General features: G+C 33.5%; 1 protein-coding gene across 1 annotated transcript in view; it reads right to left on the bottom strand.

Moving 5' to 3' along the window:
• Positions 1–19,876, bottom strand: part of mrpl11 (mitochondrial ribosomal protein L11) — a 71,969-nt gene extending 52,093 nt beyond the window's left edge. Inside the window, exons 1-2 of the mRNA XM_056472316.1 lie at positions 19,772–19,876; positions 4,529–4,697 (exon numbers count right to left, since the gene is read on the bottom strand). Of these exons, the coding sequence (XP_056328291.1) occupies positions 4,529–4,651 (123 nt within the window). The 5' untranslated portion in view covers positions 4,652–4,697; positions 19,772–19,876. The remainder of the gene's footprint in view (positions 1–4,528; positions 4,698–19,771) is intronic.
• Between the last annotated feature and the right edge of the window lie 217 nt (positions 19,877–20,093).

Raw genomic sequence — 20,093 nt, 5'->3', positions numbered from 1 at the left:
TCATAAAGACCCCTCGGATAATTTGCTGAGGCTGTAATAATGCTGTAAATAATGTTCAGTTTCTTGCACAGAATTATTGTTTCACTTCATAAGACATAATGTATCATCAAATGCCAGGGGTAAACATTTGGTTTTGATCTTTCAAAATGCCAGTAGCCACTGACTTGTATTTTATGAATCACCAGACTGTCAAGCGTTTCAGTTAAGAATGTTGTTTAATGCTCTGCTGGGATAAAAAAAAAAACATCAGCCTACATCTTAAATGGCTGCAGGGCGAGTAAATTTGGATGAACCATCACTTGTTTGGGTGAGCGATCACATTAAAAAAAATCTTCCAACTGGTGACACCATTTGATATACTCACTGCAAATTTTTACTCAAATTTGGTGCTTGGAGAGAGTTAACTTTAGGCTCTGAACTCAAGCAGCATATCAATGATTATGCTGTAGTTTATTCGATGAGGATGTACGCCATTAGAAAAGGGATCACTTTTTTATCACTTTTGTTTAACCAAGGACTACATTAATTCATTCATTTTCCTTCCGCTTAGTCTCTTATGTCAGAGGTCACCACAGCAGAACGAACCACCAACTATTCCGGCATGTGATTTATACAGCGGATACAACCCAGTACTGGGAAACATCCGTACACACTCATACACACACGCACGCACGCACGCACGCACACACACACACGCACACACACACACACACACACTGGCCAATTTAGTTTATTTAATTATTTAATATGCTCAGGACTGTTTGCCAAAGATGTGGATTGAAAGTAATTTTGTAAATGATGGTTAACCGCTCACTTTTTTAATATTAATCATTTTAAGAGGCACTGTTTCTTTTATGTTCTGCTGAAGAAAGTCTCATTTGCCATGAATGGCCTGAGGGTGAGTTCATTAACAGCAAATGTTTATTCTTGAGTGAAATGCCCCTTTAAACTAAATTAAAATGAGATTTCCTTGAAACTAGCTGAAATAGAAAATTGTAAAACAATATTTTATTAAAGTTAACTGTTATTTTATTTCAAAGCAACAAATTAAATGTTTGGACTTTTGCTTTTTAGCTATTTTAAATAAAATTTAAAAAGCTAAATCATTTCCTAGTTTGGCTAACAAAAATACATCATCCCTGCAACACTCAATATGAACAGCGTTCTCACACCTTTTAACTATTAAATGTGTAGAATTTAGAACAGTTTATCACAGGGGTTTCAAACTCAAATTGGTGGGGGGGCCATATTAGTTACTGGCAATTCATAGTAGGCCGTTTAACATTAAAGCACAAGAAAAAAAGTTTAAACCTGATGTAATTGATGCACTCAGACATTCTTCCCTAGAGTATCAAAGCTCCTTCTTTTTGTTAATTGTTGTACATTTTGAAGGGGGAGTTTAAATTACTATAAAAATACTACAATTTATAATTGGCATAATAAAAATAATAATAATAATTATTATTATTATTTCCCAATAAATTGGTGCTTAACCAAGTTTTCACAGATAGCGCAAGACAACAGTAAAAAGTTTGGGTATCTTTGTTGACTTTACTGACAATTGTTTTCCTATATCATTCTTTTTTTGTAAAACTACAATAAAGAGGGGGAAAGTATTTACATTAACATGTTCAATTTAGCCAACAGTACAATTTTACTAATGCACATTTTTATACAAAACATAATGTGCATGAGGAAAATCTATTAAATGAGACCCTTTGAATCGAATATTAGCAAAATGATTATATTTACAACACCAGCATAATGTGTAATCCATGAAGAGGTGTTTGTACAACAAACGCAGGCGGTATAAAACTAATTATAATCAAATGACCCTTGAATATTTACAAAAATAGCTTTAGTAAAAATAGAGCACTTACGGACATATATTTCAATGTTTAAATCAGCCACAGCAATAATCTTCATGTGTGTTAGGCCTACTCCCAACCACACGCTCAGGGAGTAAGCCGAAAGTATAGTACAGTAGGTGAGGGTCAAAATCATAAGTGGCTATATGCAACTGCATGACAATGATAGTGATTCAAAAATATATGTTTTGTTGGGCCGAATCTTGTTAGCCTATATTTTTGACATCAGTTGGGAGGAGGAGGGGGACCGCAAATGGCCTGCGGGCCGGCAGTTTGAGACCCCTGGTTTATCATGTTTATTGGATAAAGATTCATGATAATGATTTTTTTAAAAACTTCTTTACTGGCAGTTTCTACCTGATGAAATATTTTAGAGCTTGGCACGACGTCCACAGTTTTCCAAGCCTAGAAATCATACTTTTATAATTAAGCACTTGCTTATAATTACCTCATAAATTCAGGATCTTTAAAGAAAAGAAAAAAAAGTTTAGTACACTTAAATTATTTTTGCTGCTTGTAGGCCTGTCACAATAATCAATATATCAACTTATCGTGCAATACTTGGAAATAACTTCAATAAGTGTTGCGTTTTCAATATACATTTACAAATTCACAAATAACGTTAAAGCCATTTTACCATGATATTTACAATCTACCTCACTGGTGTCAATGTTTATAATTGGACATTTTTAGTTTTTAATTGGACACTTTTTTTTTGTCAAATACGTTTTATTTGGTCATTGAATAGCCTTACAAAACTCACAAATTCCAAGATTAATTTTCTGATATGCATAAACTTACAAAAACAAAACAAAACAAAAACCTCAACCCCAGCCCGTAAGTATACATTCATTCATTCATTTTCTATTCAGCTTTGTCCCTTTAATCTGGTGTAGCCACAGCGGAATGGACCGCCAACTTACCCAGCATATGTTTTATGCAGCGCATGCCCTTCCAGGTGCAACCCATCACTGAGAAACACCCATACACACTCCTAAGTATACAATACAGTGATAATCAAAACAATTTTTTAGTTACTATACATTGCTTTGGGGAAAATAATTCCCCATGAAGTGACAGATTTGGGACCCAAATCTTCTGAAAATGTCCAATGTTGCCTTTTAAAAGATATCTGGTTCGTTCCAAGTGCAGAGCAGATATCAATTCTTCAAGCCACAGTTTAGCAGTTGGATGAATAACATTTTTCCAGTACAATAATAACAGCTTTTTGGCTGTTATCAAACAATATGTTAGGAATTTCTGTGATGCACTGCTCAATGAATACAGATCAGAATGTCCTAAAATAATGAGTACTGGGTCAGGATATGCGTGTAGATCAAGAACATCTGAAAAGCACTTTAAAAACCTCATTCCAGAATCCCTGTATTTTATGACAGAATACAAAACTATGAGCTAAATCAGCTTCTTCTGATTTGCACTTATCACAAATAGGAGATATATTGGGGAAAATAGGACATTTAATAGTAAATATGATAGGACATTTACCTTTTAATAACAAATTATATAATCTAAATAACCTTAAGAATGATGAGTATTTTAAAGTGTTCTGGCTATTTGCATTATTGGCATAAAATGATCTTAACATGACAATAGCATCATGACAGTATCGTTAACATGACAATAGTATCGCTTATAGTATCGCTTATCTACACCTCCATCATTGAATCAGTCATCTGCACATCAATAACTGTCTGGTTTAGCTCAGCTACTAAATACGACCTCCAAAGACTACGTCGAATAGTTCGGACTGCTGAGCGAATCACTGGTACAACCCTTCCTACTCCCCAAGAACTGTACTTATCCAGAGCGAGCAGAAGGGCTGCCAAAATCACTCTGGACCCCTCACACCCAGCACACTGCCTCTTTGAACTTTTACCTTCTGGTCGACGCTACAGAGCACTGCGCACCAGAACAGCCCGACACAGAAACAGTTTCTTCCCTCAGGCAATCCATCTCATGAACACTTGATGATAATAATTGTGGAACCAACATCACTACTTGCCATACACTTTTATACACATATACACTTATTTAACCACACACTTTACATGCCAATTTGCACATAACAGCTGCACATATAACGTTGTATATAGTATTAAACACGTACATACACTTGTCAATCTGTATATTTGCACTCACTACTTCTATTTATTTATTTATTTTTTAAATATATTTATTATCTGTTTTTGTCCTGTCTCTGTTATCCTGTTGCACTGTAGAAGCTCTGTCACGAAAACAAATTCCTCGTATGTGTGAACATACCTGGCGATAAAGCTCTTTCTGATTCTGATTATCGCAACAACTTCTGTGACAATATATTGCACAACAAAAAAATCCTTATCAAGACAGGCCTAGCTGCTTGTTTAAACTGATCAATATAAAATGAGCTGAATCGACACAATTGTTGAGTTTTTTTAGTTAACTTAAGTTAAATTAATCGATTTGTGTTGAAACAACATGAAGGAATTGTGTGGAACCAATGCATTTTTACTGTATACTAGGGTAATTAATGACAAACATCCCACTGAAGCTGATTTCATATTTTCAGTCATTGTGTGTGAAGCCTCCGGGTTAAAGTTGCATTTGATTAGGCTGTAAAATTAAATCAGCGATGCAAAAGTGATCTCCAAAAAGTTTACCTGTCCCAGGATGGGGCCCAGCGGAGGCCCTGGAGCCGCCTGTCCAGACCGTACGATTGCTTTGATCAGTCCTCCAGCATCCAACTCTTTCACCGCCTTTGCTGCTTTAGATATCTTAGACATATTGTCTCTGTGTCTGGCCTGCCACACGTCTGTCCGTCCCCTTTCCCTGTTGGGAAAAGTAATTATTGATGTTTCCTTAATTCATTAAAAATTCAACACAAGAAAATCAATACATGCCCAGTGGTTGAAAAGTGAGTTACACAAAAGCTCGGCAATCCATAAAAGCTCTTCAAGGAGTGCACAGCAGCTTTATCTGGAGAAGCTGTGAGTGAAGACAGTCGCGAGGCGGAGTGCTATGAAACCTCAGGACCTTCAGAGATAAGGGATAAAAGCAAAGCACTGGAGGAGCTTCTGTGCTCGGCTGCCTTAACCGATTCCCTGTGCGCTGCTGATCCATTACAGCACTCTACGGGTCTACATCAGCAAAGGGTCGATGGAACAGATTGGACAGGAGCCACCAACCAACCAAGCACCAAAAACATCACCAGCCACACACGGAATTAGTGGCACACTCAAGGGCAAAACCTGCTTTTTCATTCAAGACTGAATTCAATTACATGATTCAATCAATTAGTTGAGTGGTGGAAATAGCCTGAAATGTATGCGCTGAGGAAAGTGCGAGTCATAAAAACCCACGCCTCATAATCTGATGTGGACCAAATGTAATAAAAGCTGCTACATGTTCAATGGACATTCGCTCACCGCAGAACCAGCAATTACAAACACACTGCCTAAACTCAAAGTTGCAGCTTGGATTTAATTAAGCAAATTGATACATGTGTGTGTGTGTGTATGTGTGTGTGTGTTTGGATCTTTATTTCATTCATACATATGCTTCTGGTTTGTTGTATATTAAGGCACTAGGGCTGCATGATTTGGAAAAAAAACTGACAATGTAATTAGTTCGGCAACGATTAACCAATTTCACTATTAACCGTGCTTTAATTCGTCACAGTTAATTAATCGTAAAGGCTTCTCAACACAGAGTTTCTGCACGGAACAAAACTGCTGCAACTAAACAAAGTTATGCCAACTGTGTGCTAGTTTAAAGTTTCAAACTTGTACACCGGGGCTCATATGCACGCTCACTGGATTAACTATGGTTGAGGCTATTAACTAAGGGCCGTTTACATGTCGCATCTATAGTTCGTTAATTCTTTTCTCGTATGCATGACGTGCACACGGTGCTCACGCTTTACAGGTGCACTTAGTTATAAGAATGCTGCAAGATCACAGCGAGTCACGTGGCAAGAACTTAATATACAAACACAATCTCACGGTAATTCGTAACTTTTTCATTTAGTGGCTAATTCGTATAAATTCGTATGATCCAATTCGTACAATATAGTTTGATTTGCTCATCCCCCAATGACGGTTGGGTTTAGGGGTGGGGTTAGGTGCCATGCCTCCTTTTTAAAATCCTACAATTTCGTATGATTGAACTCATACGAATTCGTATGAATTAGCCACTAAACTGACAAAATGTGAAATACTTACGTTTCGTTGTGAGATCAGGCTGAATATACACATTTCTACTCCAAAGAAAAAAAAATACAAAAGGAAAATACCAAACAATTTTGTTACATAGTTGATCAAAAGTGCCTTTCAGACAGTCAGCAGACTCTGAATACATTTATCCTCTTTAAAGGGAAATACTTGGCTGATGTGTAGCTTAGATTTACATTGGACAAATATATTTTTTATTTATTCTTATTTTTATTTATTTATTGTTCTGTCATTGTCAGTGTAAATTTATTACTTAAAATAAATGAAAAAAGGTTTTTGGCATTTAAACACAAGTCCAGAGAGAAATGGACTATTGTTTGGTTTTTATTATTATTTTGTGCTGTATTAATTGGTTACTAAACAGAAAAAAAAATACTTTAAAACATAAGGAATTTTAATGTGAATTTATAAACTAGTAGTGTTTTGAATTGAATGAATGTATAATAATCGTGATAACGATGAAACCGTGATTATTCCTCAGACTATAATCGTAAAACCAAAATCTATAATCGTTGCATCCATAAATGCAATTGTTTTTGTCTGCGATTTAGATTGCAATATAAATATAATTTCAAAAGTTGACTCAACTATTCTAAACTGTAATTTTAGATTGATTGAGAGTATTTTGTAGCAATTCCAGCTTTATGGATGTGACTTTTGCAGTAAAAACTTAAAACATAAACACATAAAATATTTGTTAACATTATATTGAAACATCTGTTATATTTTTCAAAACAACTAACCACAGAGTTGTGGGATCAGAAAAATAAACGTGTTATGGATGTGACAAAAAAGTATGAGCGTTTACAACAGGGGGGAGGACAGAAATTTTAAAGTGGGTGGACTTTGGTAAAATAGGGTGAACCTCAGTGCCTACTCTTGAACTAAGTGTATAATAACGTCTTTCTTACAGTTAAAGTCAGAATTATTAGCCCCCCTTTGAATTATTATTTTTTCTTTTTTAATTATTTACCAAATGATGTTTAACAGAGCAAGTATGTCTGATAATATTTCTTCTGCAGGGGAAAGTCTTATTTGTTTTATTTTGGCTAGAATAAAAGCAGTTTTAAATTTTTTTAAAAACATTTTAAGGTCAAAATTAATAGCCCCTTTAAGCTATATATTTTTCCGATAGTTTACAGTCTAACAAACCATCATTATACAATAACTTGCCTAATTACCCTAACCTGCCTAGTTAACCTGATTAACCTAGTTAAGCCTTTAGATGTCACTTTAAGCTGTATAGAAGTGTCTTGAAAAATATCTAGTCAAATATTATTTACTGTCATCATGGCAAAGATAAAATAAATCAATTATTAAAAATGAGTTATTAAAACTATTATGTTTAGAAATGTGTAGAAAAAAATCTCTCCATTAAACAGAAATTGGGGAAAAAATAAACAGGGAGGCTAATAATTCAGGGGGCTAATAATTCTGACTTCAACTGTATACCGATCAATTCTGATAATACAGTAATTGATTTAAAGTGGAGTGAGCTGATATGCTGGAGTAAATAAATATTAGCTAGCTTGAGCAATTGTTTATTTAAATTAGATTGTATAATCTCAAAACATGTAGTAAAAAGATAATCCGAAATTATGCTACCTAAAGCACACTTGCTGAAAATAGATGACAGAACAAGAAAGAAAATGATCTTTCATTTAAAACACCTTAGTGAAAATATGTATTAATTACTAATTAAAAAGAGAGTTGCTCATCATTGTGTAACAATATGGATACCACTTGCAATATTAAGCTGCTTGATTCTTCCGATTTATTTATTTATTTATTTTTTGCCACTTAGAACTCATCCCTAATGTATTTCTTTGAATGGATGCAGTGCGGGTGCGAGCTATGAATGATTGCCAAGGAAACATGATTGTAATGGGGGTGAGGTGGGCATGTACTGTATGGTTGCTGGTTATTGGCTGACTTTAAACAATTTGCTGATGACAGCTAACATAGAACACTCAAGTTACATTCATTATTTCTAGAAGTGCACAGAAGTATCTGCCGACAGTTATTAACAATGATGCCTCTCTTCCAAAAATGAATGCAGACCTTGACGGAAATAAACTTTCTGACACTGCATTGGGTTGTAAAAAGGTCAACATTATGCAGATGTGATATGTTTCTATTTCATAAGGTCAATAGTTATTGGGCTTTAAGCATTTAGCTGATGACCGATAACATGAAAAACTCAAATTGCATTCATTAGAGATGCACTGATGTATCTGACAACAATCAGTGTCAGCCCATACACTGAAGCATCTTTTCCAAATATTAACTCAAATATACAGTTGAAGTCATATTTATTAGCCCTCATTAGCCCCCTATATATTGTTCCCCAAGTTTTGTATAACAGAGATTTTTAAACACAAGTTTTAATACAGGGTTTCTGCAGGTTTCATCAAGTCAAATTTAAGAGTTTTTAAGACCATTATGAATTAAATTTTAGACTTATGCAGGGCTAAACACTAATGACTATTTCTAATGGCCTGGTTTGACACAAAAAAAAAGTAATTATTTCTTAGCGATAAACTTCAATGTGTCAAAACAAGAAAACTCTATTTACTTTTTTTTAACATATATATTTTTTAATTAACAAGTTTAACATTGCTATAAGTATATTTATTGTGTAGACAATTACATAAGCAACCAAAAATATATATTTGTTGGCTTTTGGTTCAAATTGATTGAGTATAACTTCTATTTAAGATGATATACTCATCTTGATTGATTGAGTATAACTTCTATTCAACCTGATGCATTTCTGTTATAAAACCTCATTTCATGCCTATTTATCAATATTATAATTCCCCCTGAAATATTATAATTCCCCTTTAATTCTGTAAATAGTTTTTTGTATGAATGGAAGATAAGGTAAAGGGATATGTTGCTCTGTTATTATCATGAGGAACTGTGTAATTTCTTTTCATTTTCTTTCCCTGGTTTTATTAAGATGGATTGTTGGTGATTGGATGGATGTCAGCCCGATTGGGTAGCTTTACTTAGACAGAGGAAAATTAAGACCTGTTTAAAATGATTTAAGACACACAACACAATATTTCAGTGAATTTAAGACTTTTTAAAGGCCTAAAATTTTGTTTTTTCAATTTAAGACTTTTTAATACCCCGCGGACACCCTGTAATAACTAACTTCTAATAACTGATTTACTAAGAATAACTTTTATCTTTGCCATGATGACAGTACATAAGACGGTAAGATATTTCAAGATACTAGTATTCAGCTTAAAGCCGAATTTAAAGGCTTAACTACGTTAATTAGGTAAGTCAATGTACAACAGTGGTTTGTTCTGAATACAATCAAAAATATATATTATAAATATTAGAACATTTTTAAATATTATACTTAAAATAGGTGCGACACAGCGGCACAGTAGGTAGTGCTGTCGCCTCACAGCAAGAAGGTTGCTGGTTCGAGCCTCGGCTGGGTCAGTTGGCGTTTCTGTGTGGAGTTTGCATGTTCTCCCTGCGTTCGCCTGGATTTCCGTTTGCTCCGGTTTCCCCCACAGTCCAAAGACATGCGGTACAAATAAATTGCGTAGGCTAAATTGTCCGTACTGTTAGTGAGTGTGTATGGATGTTTCTCAGAGGTGGGTTGCGGCTGCGTAAAACATATGCTGGATAAGTTGGTGGTTCATTCCGCTTTGGTGACCCCGCATAATAAAGGGACTAAGCTGCCAAGAAAATGAATGAATGAATAATTAAAATAGGGCTAATAATATTGATCTTAAATGTTTTTTAAATATTAAAAACTGCTTTTATTCTAGTCAAAATAAAACAAGTAGTAATTTCTCCAGAAGGAAAATCTTGTGGAAAATCTTGTGAAAAATTCCTTGCTCTGTTAAACATCATTTGGGAAGTATTTGACAAAGAATTTCACAGGAGGTCTAATAAATTTGACTTTAACAGTAGATGGAAATAAACTTTGGACCATTGCATAAGGTTGTCAAAACAAATGCACAGTCAATCAAAGCTGAAGATGATCCTTAATATGGTCACTGACTTGAAGATGAACTACAGTAAAGTCAATTCCACTAAATCTCAAAGTGGCGGTCAATTCATGTGTGAAACAGAAGTGTTCTTTCACAGTTTGAACCCGATGCATTGCCATTCTGGAATTTAGCCATAAGATTTGTCATCCAACATCAGTTAGGGTTAAACGAAATGTTGCCAAACATTTAACAAGCCAGAAACATTAAATCACTGCATTAAAGATCCAATCATGCACTCAGATGCTCATTTAAACCCGAACAGAGACTTCATTTTGGCCAAGCAATTCGCGACAAGGAAACTTGTCCCACACTGGCTGTTCAACCCAGGTGAAAACAATAGCACTAAATTATTCACAGCACTCTGTTCCCAGTTTAACCTCGCTGTTTATATATTCATAAATGTGAGGGAGATGAGAACAGAGGTGAAATAAACACACCTCGGTAGCCACACGTTGGAATGCGCCATTGGTTTTAATGCCAAGTTAATCCCCGCATCTGCGCGCAAGGAGACAAGCGAAGAGAGCATTTTGCAAGCCCCAAAACGCCTTGGATCTCAGAATAAACGGGCTATCTAAAGAGAGCAGAAACGGCAGACATGGGCTCCGAAAACACCAGCTGTGCGAAAACATTGCGTTAAAAATGACTTTCTGGGTTTCCTTTAAAATGCCAATCACATGCTGCCCTTCATTTCGTCGTTCTATTTCATGCATGCTGTTCTCCAAAGCATATTTTTTGCTGTTTTGAAAGCATGTTGAAGCTCAAATCAATTTAAAGGCAGCCAGGGAAGGCTGGGTGCTAGTAAACCTCCACTTCTTGGCAGGAGGTCCAACCGTTTTAACATATTCAGAAGCAGAAGAGGACAATCAGCAATCCTTCAAGTTGAATTGAAGCAATTTATTCGGAACATTGTGTTTGGCACCAATTTACTTTTTTTCATGGGGTGGTTTGGTGGCGTCTACAATAGCAGTGTTTCGGACTGTTTTGAAGAAACATGCATGAAATTTCTTTTCCATTTAGTGCAACTCTGTTTACGTGATTGGGATGTTAAACGCATGATAAAAGAAAAGAAAAACTATGGGGATGAGTGAACAAGGACTGCGGGCATGTTCTGTCAAACTTCACTGGGTGCTCTGCGTTTACTGCTTTGAAGCACTCTTCTGCTTTCCAAATTAGATTAAATTGCTTGTGGATAATGTTTGATATTCTCAGGGAAAAATAATGTTTTGTTTGAAACATGAGGAAATAAGAAAAAATGGAATATGCTGCTATTTTAATGTCTCTTATGCTTAAGGCTGCATGTATTTGATTAGGAATACAGTAAAAATGACAATATTGTGAAATATATCATTTATCATGATAACTTTTTTTATCGTGTGCTTATCATAAAATGCAATTCATTACTTTAATGGCAAAACTGGACTTTCAGCATCCTTTCTCCAGTTTTCATTATCACCTGATTCTTAAATGACAGAAATATTCAAGAAACATTTCTTATTACAGAGTATATACAGGAATCAGAGAGTGAAATACAATACCTTTTAAAGACCTTTCTTAAGACTCTTTCCATACATTTATAAAAGACCTTATATTTTATATTTACTAAATATTAATGTAAGAAAACAATCCAAAACTACAAAATGTTTCATATACCGAAGAAAAATCTATTAAATCTAGCTAATTCAGCAGGTTGGTGCCTATAGAACTGCAGAAATAATAGTGTTGCCTTGGTTACTGCAATAAACAAAGCAGCATGATGTCAAATATAGCAGGATTTCATTGATTTCACACAGCATCTTGATAAATATAATCAGATTCAATTCAGGCAAACGTTAGCAGACAACCATACATTGCATAATCAGAAATTATATAAAATGTAATACCTTGCAAAATAGCATTTAAGACTTTTTAATACTTTTTAAGGGCCTTAAATTTCTCTATATTGATTTATAAACTTTTAATTATTTTTAAGACCGGTTTTACTATCATCACTGGTGAAAACATCAGCTACTTTTGTTTGCTTTTTACATAATTTTATATGTATTAAAACATTATAAATTTCTAATGGTTGATTCATTTGATGCAGTCTGACTGAAAACTTCAACACACACTGTAAAAAAAAGATGATGTCCATATGAGAGGAGTTTTTCCCCCAATCTTAAATAGTTTTATGGGATGTTGGCCTCCATCGCTCCAACAATGTCTGATGTCAAAATTTTAACTCTGCAGTTCAATAAAATGACTTCTATTGACATTTTAGAAGGTTTGATTTTATGATTTGGTATTATAATAAACAATAATGAATAGAGCCAGTCAGACATATTTTGCTATAACTGCTGAGATTCTGTAAAAATCTGGAATGATTTTAAGAGTATCATAACTAAAATCTTAATATATGAAATAAAAAATAATACATTTTTAACTTTTATTTAATGTTTACAATGCAAATTCATCTAGATCCACTTATTTGGCAAACAAAGCAAGTCTCTCATATAATATATCCTAAAAGACAGAACATATTACTTCACAAACTGTATTGTAAATAAATCATGTGAACATTTTAATACTACTATTATTATATCACAATAATATTAGTGAAATTAAATTAAAAACTGAATAAATATAAATTTACACACATTTACAAAGGTAAATACATAGACTCAATGACGGGCTAAAAATCTGCAGAAATTAGCAGATTTCTGTGCGCATATTCCATGTGGGCCTAATCATGAGCTACGGATTTAAAAATATATATATTTTATAATAAAAATGCCATTGGATTTATAAAAGTATCCATACCTTAATGAACCATATTTTCATTTGCATGTCATAATGACAACAAAATCATCTGATAAAAAACTAAACATTTAATAACATTTAACTTTACAGATGACACCACATCTTCAGTATGGAAGAGGCATGGGATGATAACCATTTCAAGGTATCCGTTTCAAGGTAACCAGTTTCAGTTTCCAACATCCAAACATGCTGTAAACCTGAACAGTGCAGTGGCTTATTTATATATCCAAAGAAAAAAAAAATCTCCAAAGATGCCTTGTCAGGTTGTTAAGAAATCTGTGTTTTTGAAACCAATGAAGAAAGCAGAAGTCACGATTTCAATTGTTTATCCTGACATGTTTACTGTTCCAAAATATTTTCAATATTTCTTAAAATAAAATATATTGTATTAAATGGGGAAAGAGTTGTATTTTTTTACCCAGACATTTAAAAATAACATATTTTAGAGCTTATTTTAGAGCACAAAACCATGATACCGTGAAACAGTGATATTTCTATTCAAGGTTATCATACCGTCAGAATCTTGTACCAGCCCATGCCTAGCAGAGAACTGAACTGACTGAATTTATAATTAATTCAGACTAGGGCTGCATGCTATTGGAAAAATCTAAGATTACGATTTTCTTTTTATTTTACGATATGAATACAACTTCACCTGCCTTAATATCTTTATTTGGAAAGAATTTATAATGTTAGATGAATTGGGATGATTCTGCACTGGGACTGCATCTCCATATAATCTAATAAAAAATCTATAAACTTTTAAGGTCCCCAGACTGTTTTAGTCACCGTGCATTTCTGTATTTGCATGTGTTGGGAGTATTTTCATGCACGTGTTTAGTCAGAGATTGATTAATTAATGTTTACTATTTGCTTCTACATGAAATCTAATAAGCAATCTATAAACTTTTTGGGGTCCCCTGACACATTTTCATTGTGGTCTGTGCTATTTGCAGTGCATTTCTGTATTTGCATGTGTTGGGAGTATTTTCATGCACTTGTTTAGTCAGAGATTGATTAATTAATGTTTAATATTTGCATCTCTATAATATCTAATAAACAATCTATTAAGTTTTTGGGGTCCACGGACACATTTTCATTGTGGTCTGTGCTATTTGCAATGCATTTCTGTATTTGCAAGTGTTGTAAGTCTGTATTTGCATGTGTTGTTTTCATGCATAACAACCTATAATACAATCAGTAGTGTTTTTTTCCCAGAGTCTAACAGTATTCAAATACAGTAACTGAAACATACAATAATTCAATACAATCAGTCGTAGTTAAGGCCACAAATGGTACAATTTCTTGTACCTGAATGCTTTTAAAGTCATTATTCAATCACAGGCATCAAAAACACGTGCAAATGATAAATTATAATACAAACGCAACATTGCATATCCTGCGAAATGACTATTGCAAATGATCACATTGTGATATCGATGCTAAAACGATAAATTGTGCAGCCATACTTCAGACTATAAAAATGTATCTTTTTTTTTTTACATAATTGTCTTACATTTACAATTATAGGCTAATTTTAAAAGATAGTTATCCCCAAAAATAAAATTGTACTCTGTTTACTCTCTATCCAAAGATTTATACGTTTCCCTTTTCTGTTAAACACAAAAGAAGTTACTTCAAAAATTTATTGGATCTGTTAAAAAAACTAAATATTTAATAATATCTAAGTTTACAGACGACACAACATCATCAGCATAAAGCTGACCCAATTTATCATGGATTGATTTCTAATCTTCAGACTTCTTCAGATCTTCAGCTTTGTTTGTTATAAAATTGTCTTATATTTACAATTATAGTGTAATTTTAAAAGACAGTTCTCCCAAAATATTAAAATGTACTCTATTTACTCTCTATCTTTATGAGTTTCACTATTCTGTTGAACACAAAAGAAGTTATTTAAAAAAAAATGTAACTACTGACATTAGCAGTAAGAAAAACAAATACTACGCAAGCCAAAGGTTACAGATTTCCAACAATTTTCAAAATAACTTCTTTTGCATTCAGCGAGGAAAAAAAAGAAAGAAACTCAAACAGTTTCTTGACAAGTGAACGATGAGTAAATAATGAACAAATGTTCAGTTTTGGGTGAACTATTCCTCCTTTAATGTCCTGGAAACACTGAAACCACCACTGTGCAGTCCATCAGCATCGGTTTGCTGCACATTAATCTTTAGCCAAAGTGCTGTTTGATTTTTTTCCCTACTTTGTTTCAACAGAGAATAATGAAGTAGATACGAACAATTGGCTCCCGGAAATTAATCGCTGCAATGTTTTACACTGAAGTATCTGGCCCATAACAATGATAAAAAATAGAAATGCCAAGCTCTGGGATTTTAAATCGCACCGGGAAAATAGGGCAATATACCATTAGCAGTAAATGAATGTGGCCCGGGTTTATTTATTTATTTCACTGCTGGAGCATTTTGTCCTTTGGCCAAAGAAAAACTGGAATGTTAAAAAATCCCTAGACTCGGTAAAATGAATTAATATCCTAATGCAAATTCAGAGAAAGCAATAGTACAAGAGAAACCTTAGAGACCGAGCGAATGCTGTTCTGATCAAACTCCAATTCAACGTGGGATAAAAGCAGGTGTAGTGAAGTGAAACACTCAAGGGAGTCAACGGCATTAGCGGGGCTACATCATTCATAGTATAAGACGACAAAGAGAGACAGGACTCTCTTTATGAAGTGATTTAAGAACCTCAAAATCATTCCCTCTGCAGCTTCACATTTACATATATAGATTTACGGCCCGACTTTTGAAAGCCAGCCAGTTCATTTGGATTCTCACTCTCTTGATACATCTGTTTCTGGTTTGAGACAAATTGAACTCACAGACATGGGAAAACAACATGTTTGTTGAGGCAAGAATAGCCCATTTAAAATACTGCTGAACCAGCATTTCTTGGTTTTTCGCAAAGTAGACAAAACCCGGAAAATAAATGAGTGGGATAGTGTATTAAACATTTACGCATAGCAGAAATGGCTGGTAAAATGATTTAATTTCTTTTACCAGCTCTCAAAAATCGGACGATATGAGAAAATTGCTTTTCACAATAGGCGACGAGCTGCTGTTTTCTAATAGAAGCTGATTGTGTACAACAGCGGATGAATACATTTTCTCACTAAAAGCAATCAAATGATTTGAAAAGCAGCAGAGATTCTGTCCTGCTCCATTCTATGAGAAATAATGGTGCACCAAACATGGCACAATTCAGCAGGCGGGCTGGAGTTTCAGAATTCAGCTCAATTCCTCTGATACCCTCCAGGTGCATATTGATTTTGACAAGACCGCAGAGTGCAATTTGTGATAACCTCAGCAAAGAGCTAAACTACCTCCTAATTTACAACTGCAAACTAGAACAAGGTGGGAATTCTCAAATGACATTGAGTAGCACTAATGTGGAATATATTACAGTGGTATTATCGCAAACATTCTGATTAGATTCAAATGAACCGATTTAAAAAGGTTGTGGATTAAAGATAGTAATATTAAGTGTGATGCAAAGAACGATTGTTTTGCTTCACAAGACCTCATGTATCATCTGAAGCCACATGTTTTGCTTATATATTTTTTTAAACTCTTAAAGTCCCAGAAGTTGTTGTGTAACTGACTATTCGCAAACATCTAGGCCATTAATCAAACATTGATTAACTATTTTTGTGTATACTTTCATATTATTTCTGTTGTTGTTTTATTGCTCTTAATTTATTGCATGGTGTCTTTGAGTGCCTTTAAATAAAATGTATTATTATTATTATTATTATTATTATTAAGCATTTGATGGATTTTAGAGTTGGGTACTAACCATTGTGGTTATTTTATATAAAAACAATTATTAGAGATAACTAGGGCTGGGCCAATAAACTATATTATATCCAATTGTGATAAAATTTGTCAATAACAATAACTAGCTCTGGACTTTTTTACTCTATATTGATGTCAGCAGAAATGTACAACAATGGAAATCTAAAAGTGTGTTGATATCAAAGACGTACCAAATTTTCGTCCACTAAAAAGATATTTTATAATAAATATGCTATGTCATTTAATGGACTTTCTAACTTTTGTGGCTTGAGTCATTGTTAGGGTACTCTTTTAAATCTGGAAGCATTAACAATTTATATCGAAATATATATCGTTATCGTTCAATAATTATTGATAGCATTTTTGTCATATCGCCCAGCCCTAGAGGTAACTATGTGATAATTGTGAATTGTATAATTCAAATAAAGGAAAGATAATATAATATAATATAATACAATATAATATTATATAATATAATATATTATAATATAATATAATGTAATATAATATAATATAATATAATATAATATAATATAATATAATATAATATAATATAATATAATATAATATGCTGGGCTCGAGTGTTAATGCCAAGAACAGTGATTAAACTTGAACAATATAAATATATTAACAATATCACAACTTTACGGGAATATATGAAGATTTCAGATGCAAAAAAATGTCTAAGTGCCATATGACATTTTCTTCTATAATTTGCATTTTTCTCAGGTGTTCTATGTCTTGATTCAGTCATTTAACTTTTAAGGCAATTTTTTAAATTTTTTTTATTGATTTTAACATGAAATAACTGAATATAAACATAAGAGGCAGAGAAAAATGCTCATTGTAGAAGAAAATTCTAGATGGCACCTAGAGGGGTTTTGCATCTAAACTCTTCATATAATTACATTTTTAAAAATTTTATGTTTTAGATTTTTTAAAAAAGTCAAATAATACAAATAATTGTAATAATTATGTTGACAATTTTTTGACTGACAGTTCATAAATATAAAATTCATGATTTCGGCAGGCCTGCCAACGTATTGGATGTACTGAGAGTCCTTTAAATGGCTAGAGTTGTAAATAAAGCTTAATAAAAGAAATCAAATAAACTTAAAGGCACTTTTCCCTCAACATATATACAGAGTAATGTCCAGCAGAAAAGCATGTGTCAGAAATAACAGCATTTATCTTTGTTACAAGTGTTTATAACAACATCAGTAATGAGCTGTTTAGCTCTTGGCCAATATGGTTTATTCAATTTACCTATACCGCATGTCTTTGAACTGTGGAGGAAACCCTCACCAACACAGGGGAGAACATGAAAACTCCACACAGAAATGCTCACTGACCCAGTCGGGACTCAAACCAGCGACTTTCTTGCTGTGAGACGACAGTGCTAATCATTGAGCTAGCGTGTCGCCCCCACCAGTAATAACCAAAACAACTGAGAATAAAGTGTCTAAAAAAGTGATTTCTTCAACTAAAATTGCAGGTTCAGGGGACTAATCATCATCAGGCATGGGACGATAACCGTTTTCAAGGTATACCGCGCTTTGGAAAAGTCATGGTTTTAATACTGCAAAAATTTTCTGTAATACCGTTCCTAAAGTATGTGTAAGATTTTTTTTATTAACTTTTTTTTTTAACAACAGTATCTCCAGCAGAAAACATATCAAAGACGCCATTTAAATTGTAAAGAAATCTGTGTTTTCGAAACAAATGAAGACAGCAGTAGTTAATGATTCATTTTCATTATATAGCCTGACATGTTTACTGCTCCAAAATATTGAAAATGTTTCTTAAATTAAAATATATTGTTTCAAAGGGGAAAAACTTTTGGTTTTTTACTCAGACATTTACAAAGAATATATTTTAGATCAGTAATCTAAACAATACCCTGATACCGTGAAACTGTGATATTTTTATCCAAGGTTATCATATTGTCGTAATCTTATACCGGCCCATGCCTAATCATCATACAAATGTTTTATATGACTTTTACAAAGTGACACAACCTCTGTCATAACTCTAAAACCATGAACACATTTCATAATACACATTCAACTCACAGCAAAGATATCAGGTTCATTTTAGAAAACAGCAGAAATAGCTACATTCAAATGACTGCCTGATTAAACAATAGAATTTCAATCATTCATTCATTTTCCTTTTGGCTCAGTCTCTTTATTAAACTGAGGTCGCCACAGCGGAATGAACCACCAACTCATCCAGCATTTGTTTTACGCAGCAGATGTATATGTGTAACTAAAGGTTTACCAGAGATACTATGTTTAAATTGTGGTTAATTTTAGTTTGTTGGTTAATTTATCTTTAGAAAATTACTAACTTTCATTTAAAAGAATAAAATATTTTTGAAGAAACACACACAAAAAAGAATACTAGCATTAGAAATAAAGCTTAAGAAGAACATCATGACTTCTATTAAGAAAAGTAACCATGCTTTCATTCCTGCTCTTATGAAAATTAACTAAGGGGTGTGTTTGTGTTTTGGCAGATACTTTATTTGTCTTACTACACGTTTATATACTATGGTTAAATGGTGGGTAGTTTTGGTTTGCTTGTCTTTACAAAATTAAAATTTTTCATTCACAATAATAAAATAATTTGGAAGAAACACGAGAAGAATACTAGAATAAAATATCCATAAAACTTAAGATAAAAATCATGAGATTTATTAAAAAAATTAACCATGGTGTTACCACAAAAACCTGGTTAATGCTGTTAATAATTGCATGGTAACCTCAAATCAACATGGATGCGCTGGACTAACCACAGCTCAGCTGTACTGTTTGCAGTAATACTGTAGTTATACAAACAATAATAATTACGACTAAAATAAATTATGAATACACGTAACTATTAAAACCATGGTTCATTCTCGTAACGTTAATAGACGAATATGACACCATTTTACCCAACAGATATTTAAAACGCAGCTTAAGGTGCAGATTTAAAACAGACAATACATTTGATTGTGTTGCAGAAACATATATAACTGACTTTACCTGCTGGTATGATACTATGTGGTCGCGCACACCCGAAAAAGACCTTCACGTTAGTATTTGAACCATGCGCGCTGCCATATTGCCTTGACTGTCACTACAGAGGGTTTGCAGGAAGAGGATTAGACTGACACCACACGGACAGGAGAGGTACTACGCTTTTAAATATTGGCGAAAATGTATTCATCGTTATAATCCAAAAATCATATTAACTGATGCGTTGAATTTGGATCTGGTAAGTAAAACTATGGAGAAAATTTTGTAAAGCTGTGTAAATGAAAGTAATACTAAGACTTATATATATACATTTTTATTAAACACTAGA

Source organism: Danio aesculapii, chromosome 14, assembly GCF_903798145.1.
Source record: "Danio aesculapii chromosome 14, fDanAes4.1, whole genome shotgun sequence".
In the NCBI taxonomy this organism is placed as follows: Eukaryota; Metazoa; Chordata; class Actinopteri; order Cypriniformes; family Danionidae; genus Danio; species Danio aesculapii.
Note: the sequence above shows the minus strand (reverse complement) of the source record. Positions and strands in the feature narration are given on the sequence as shown.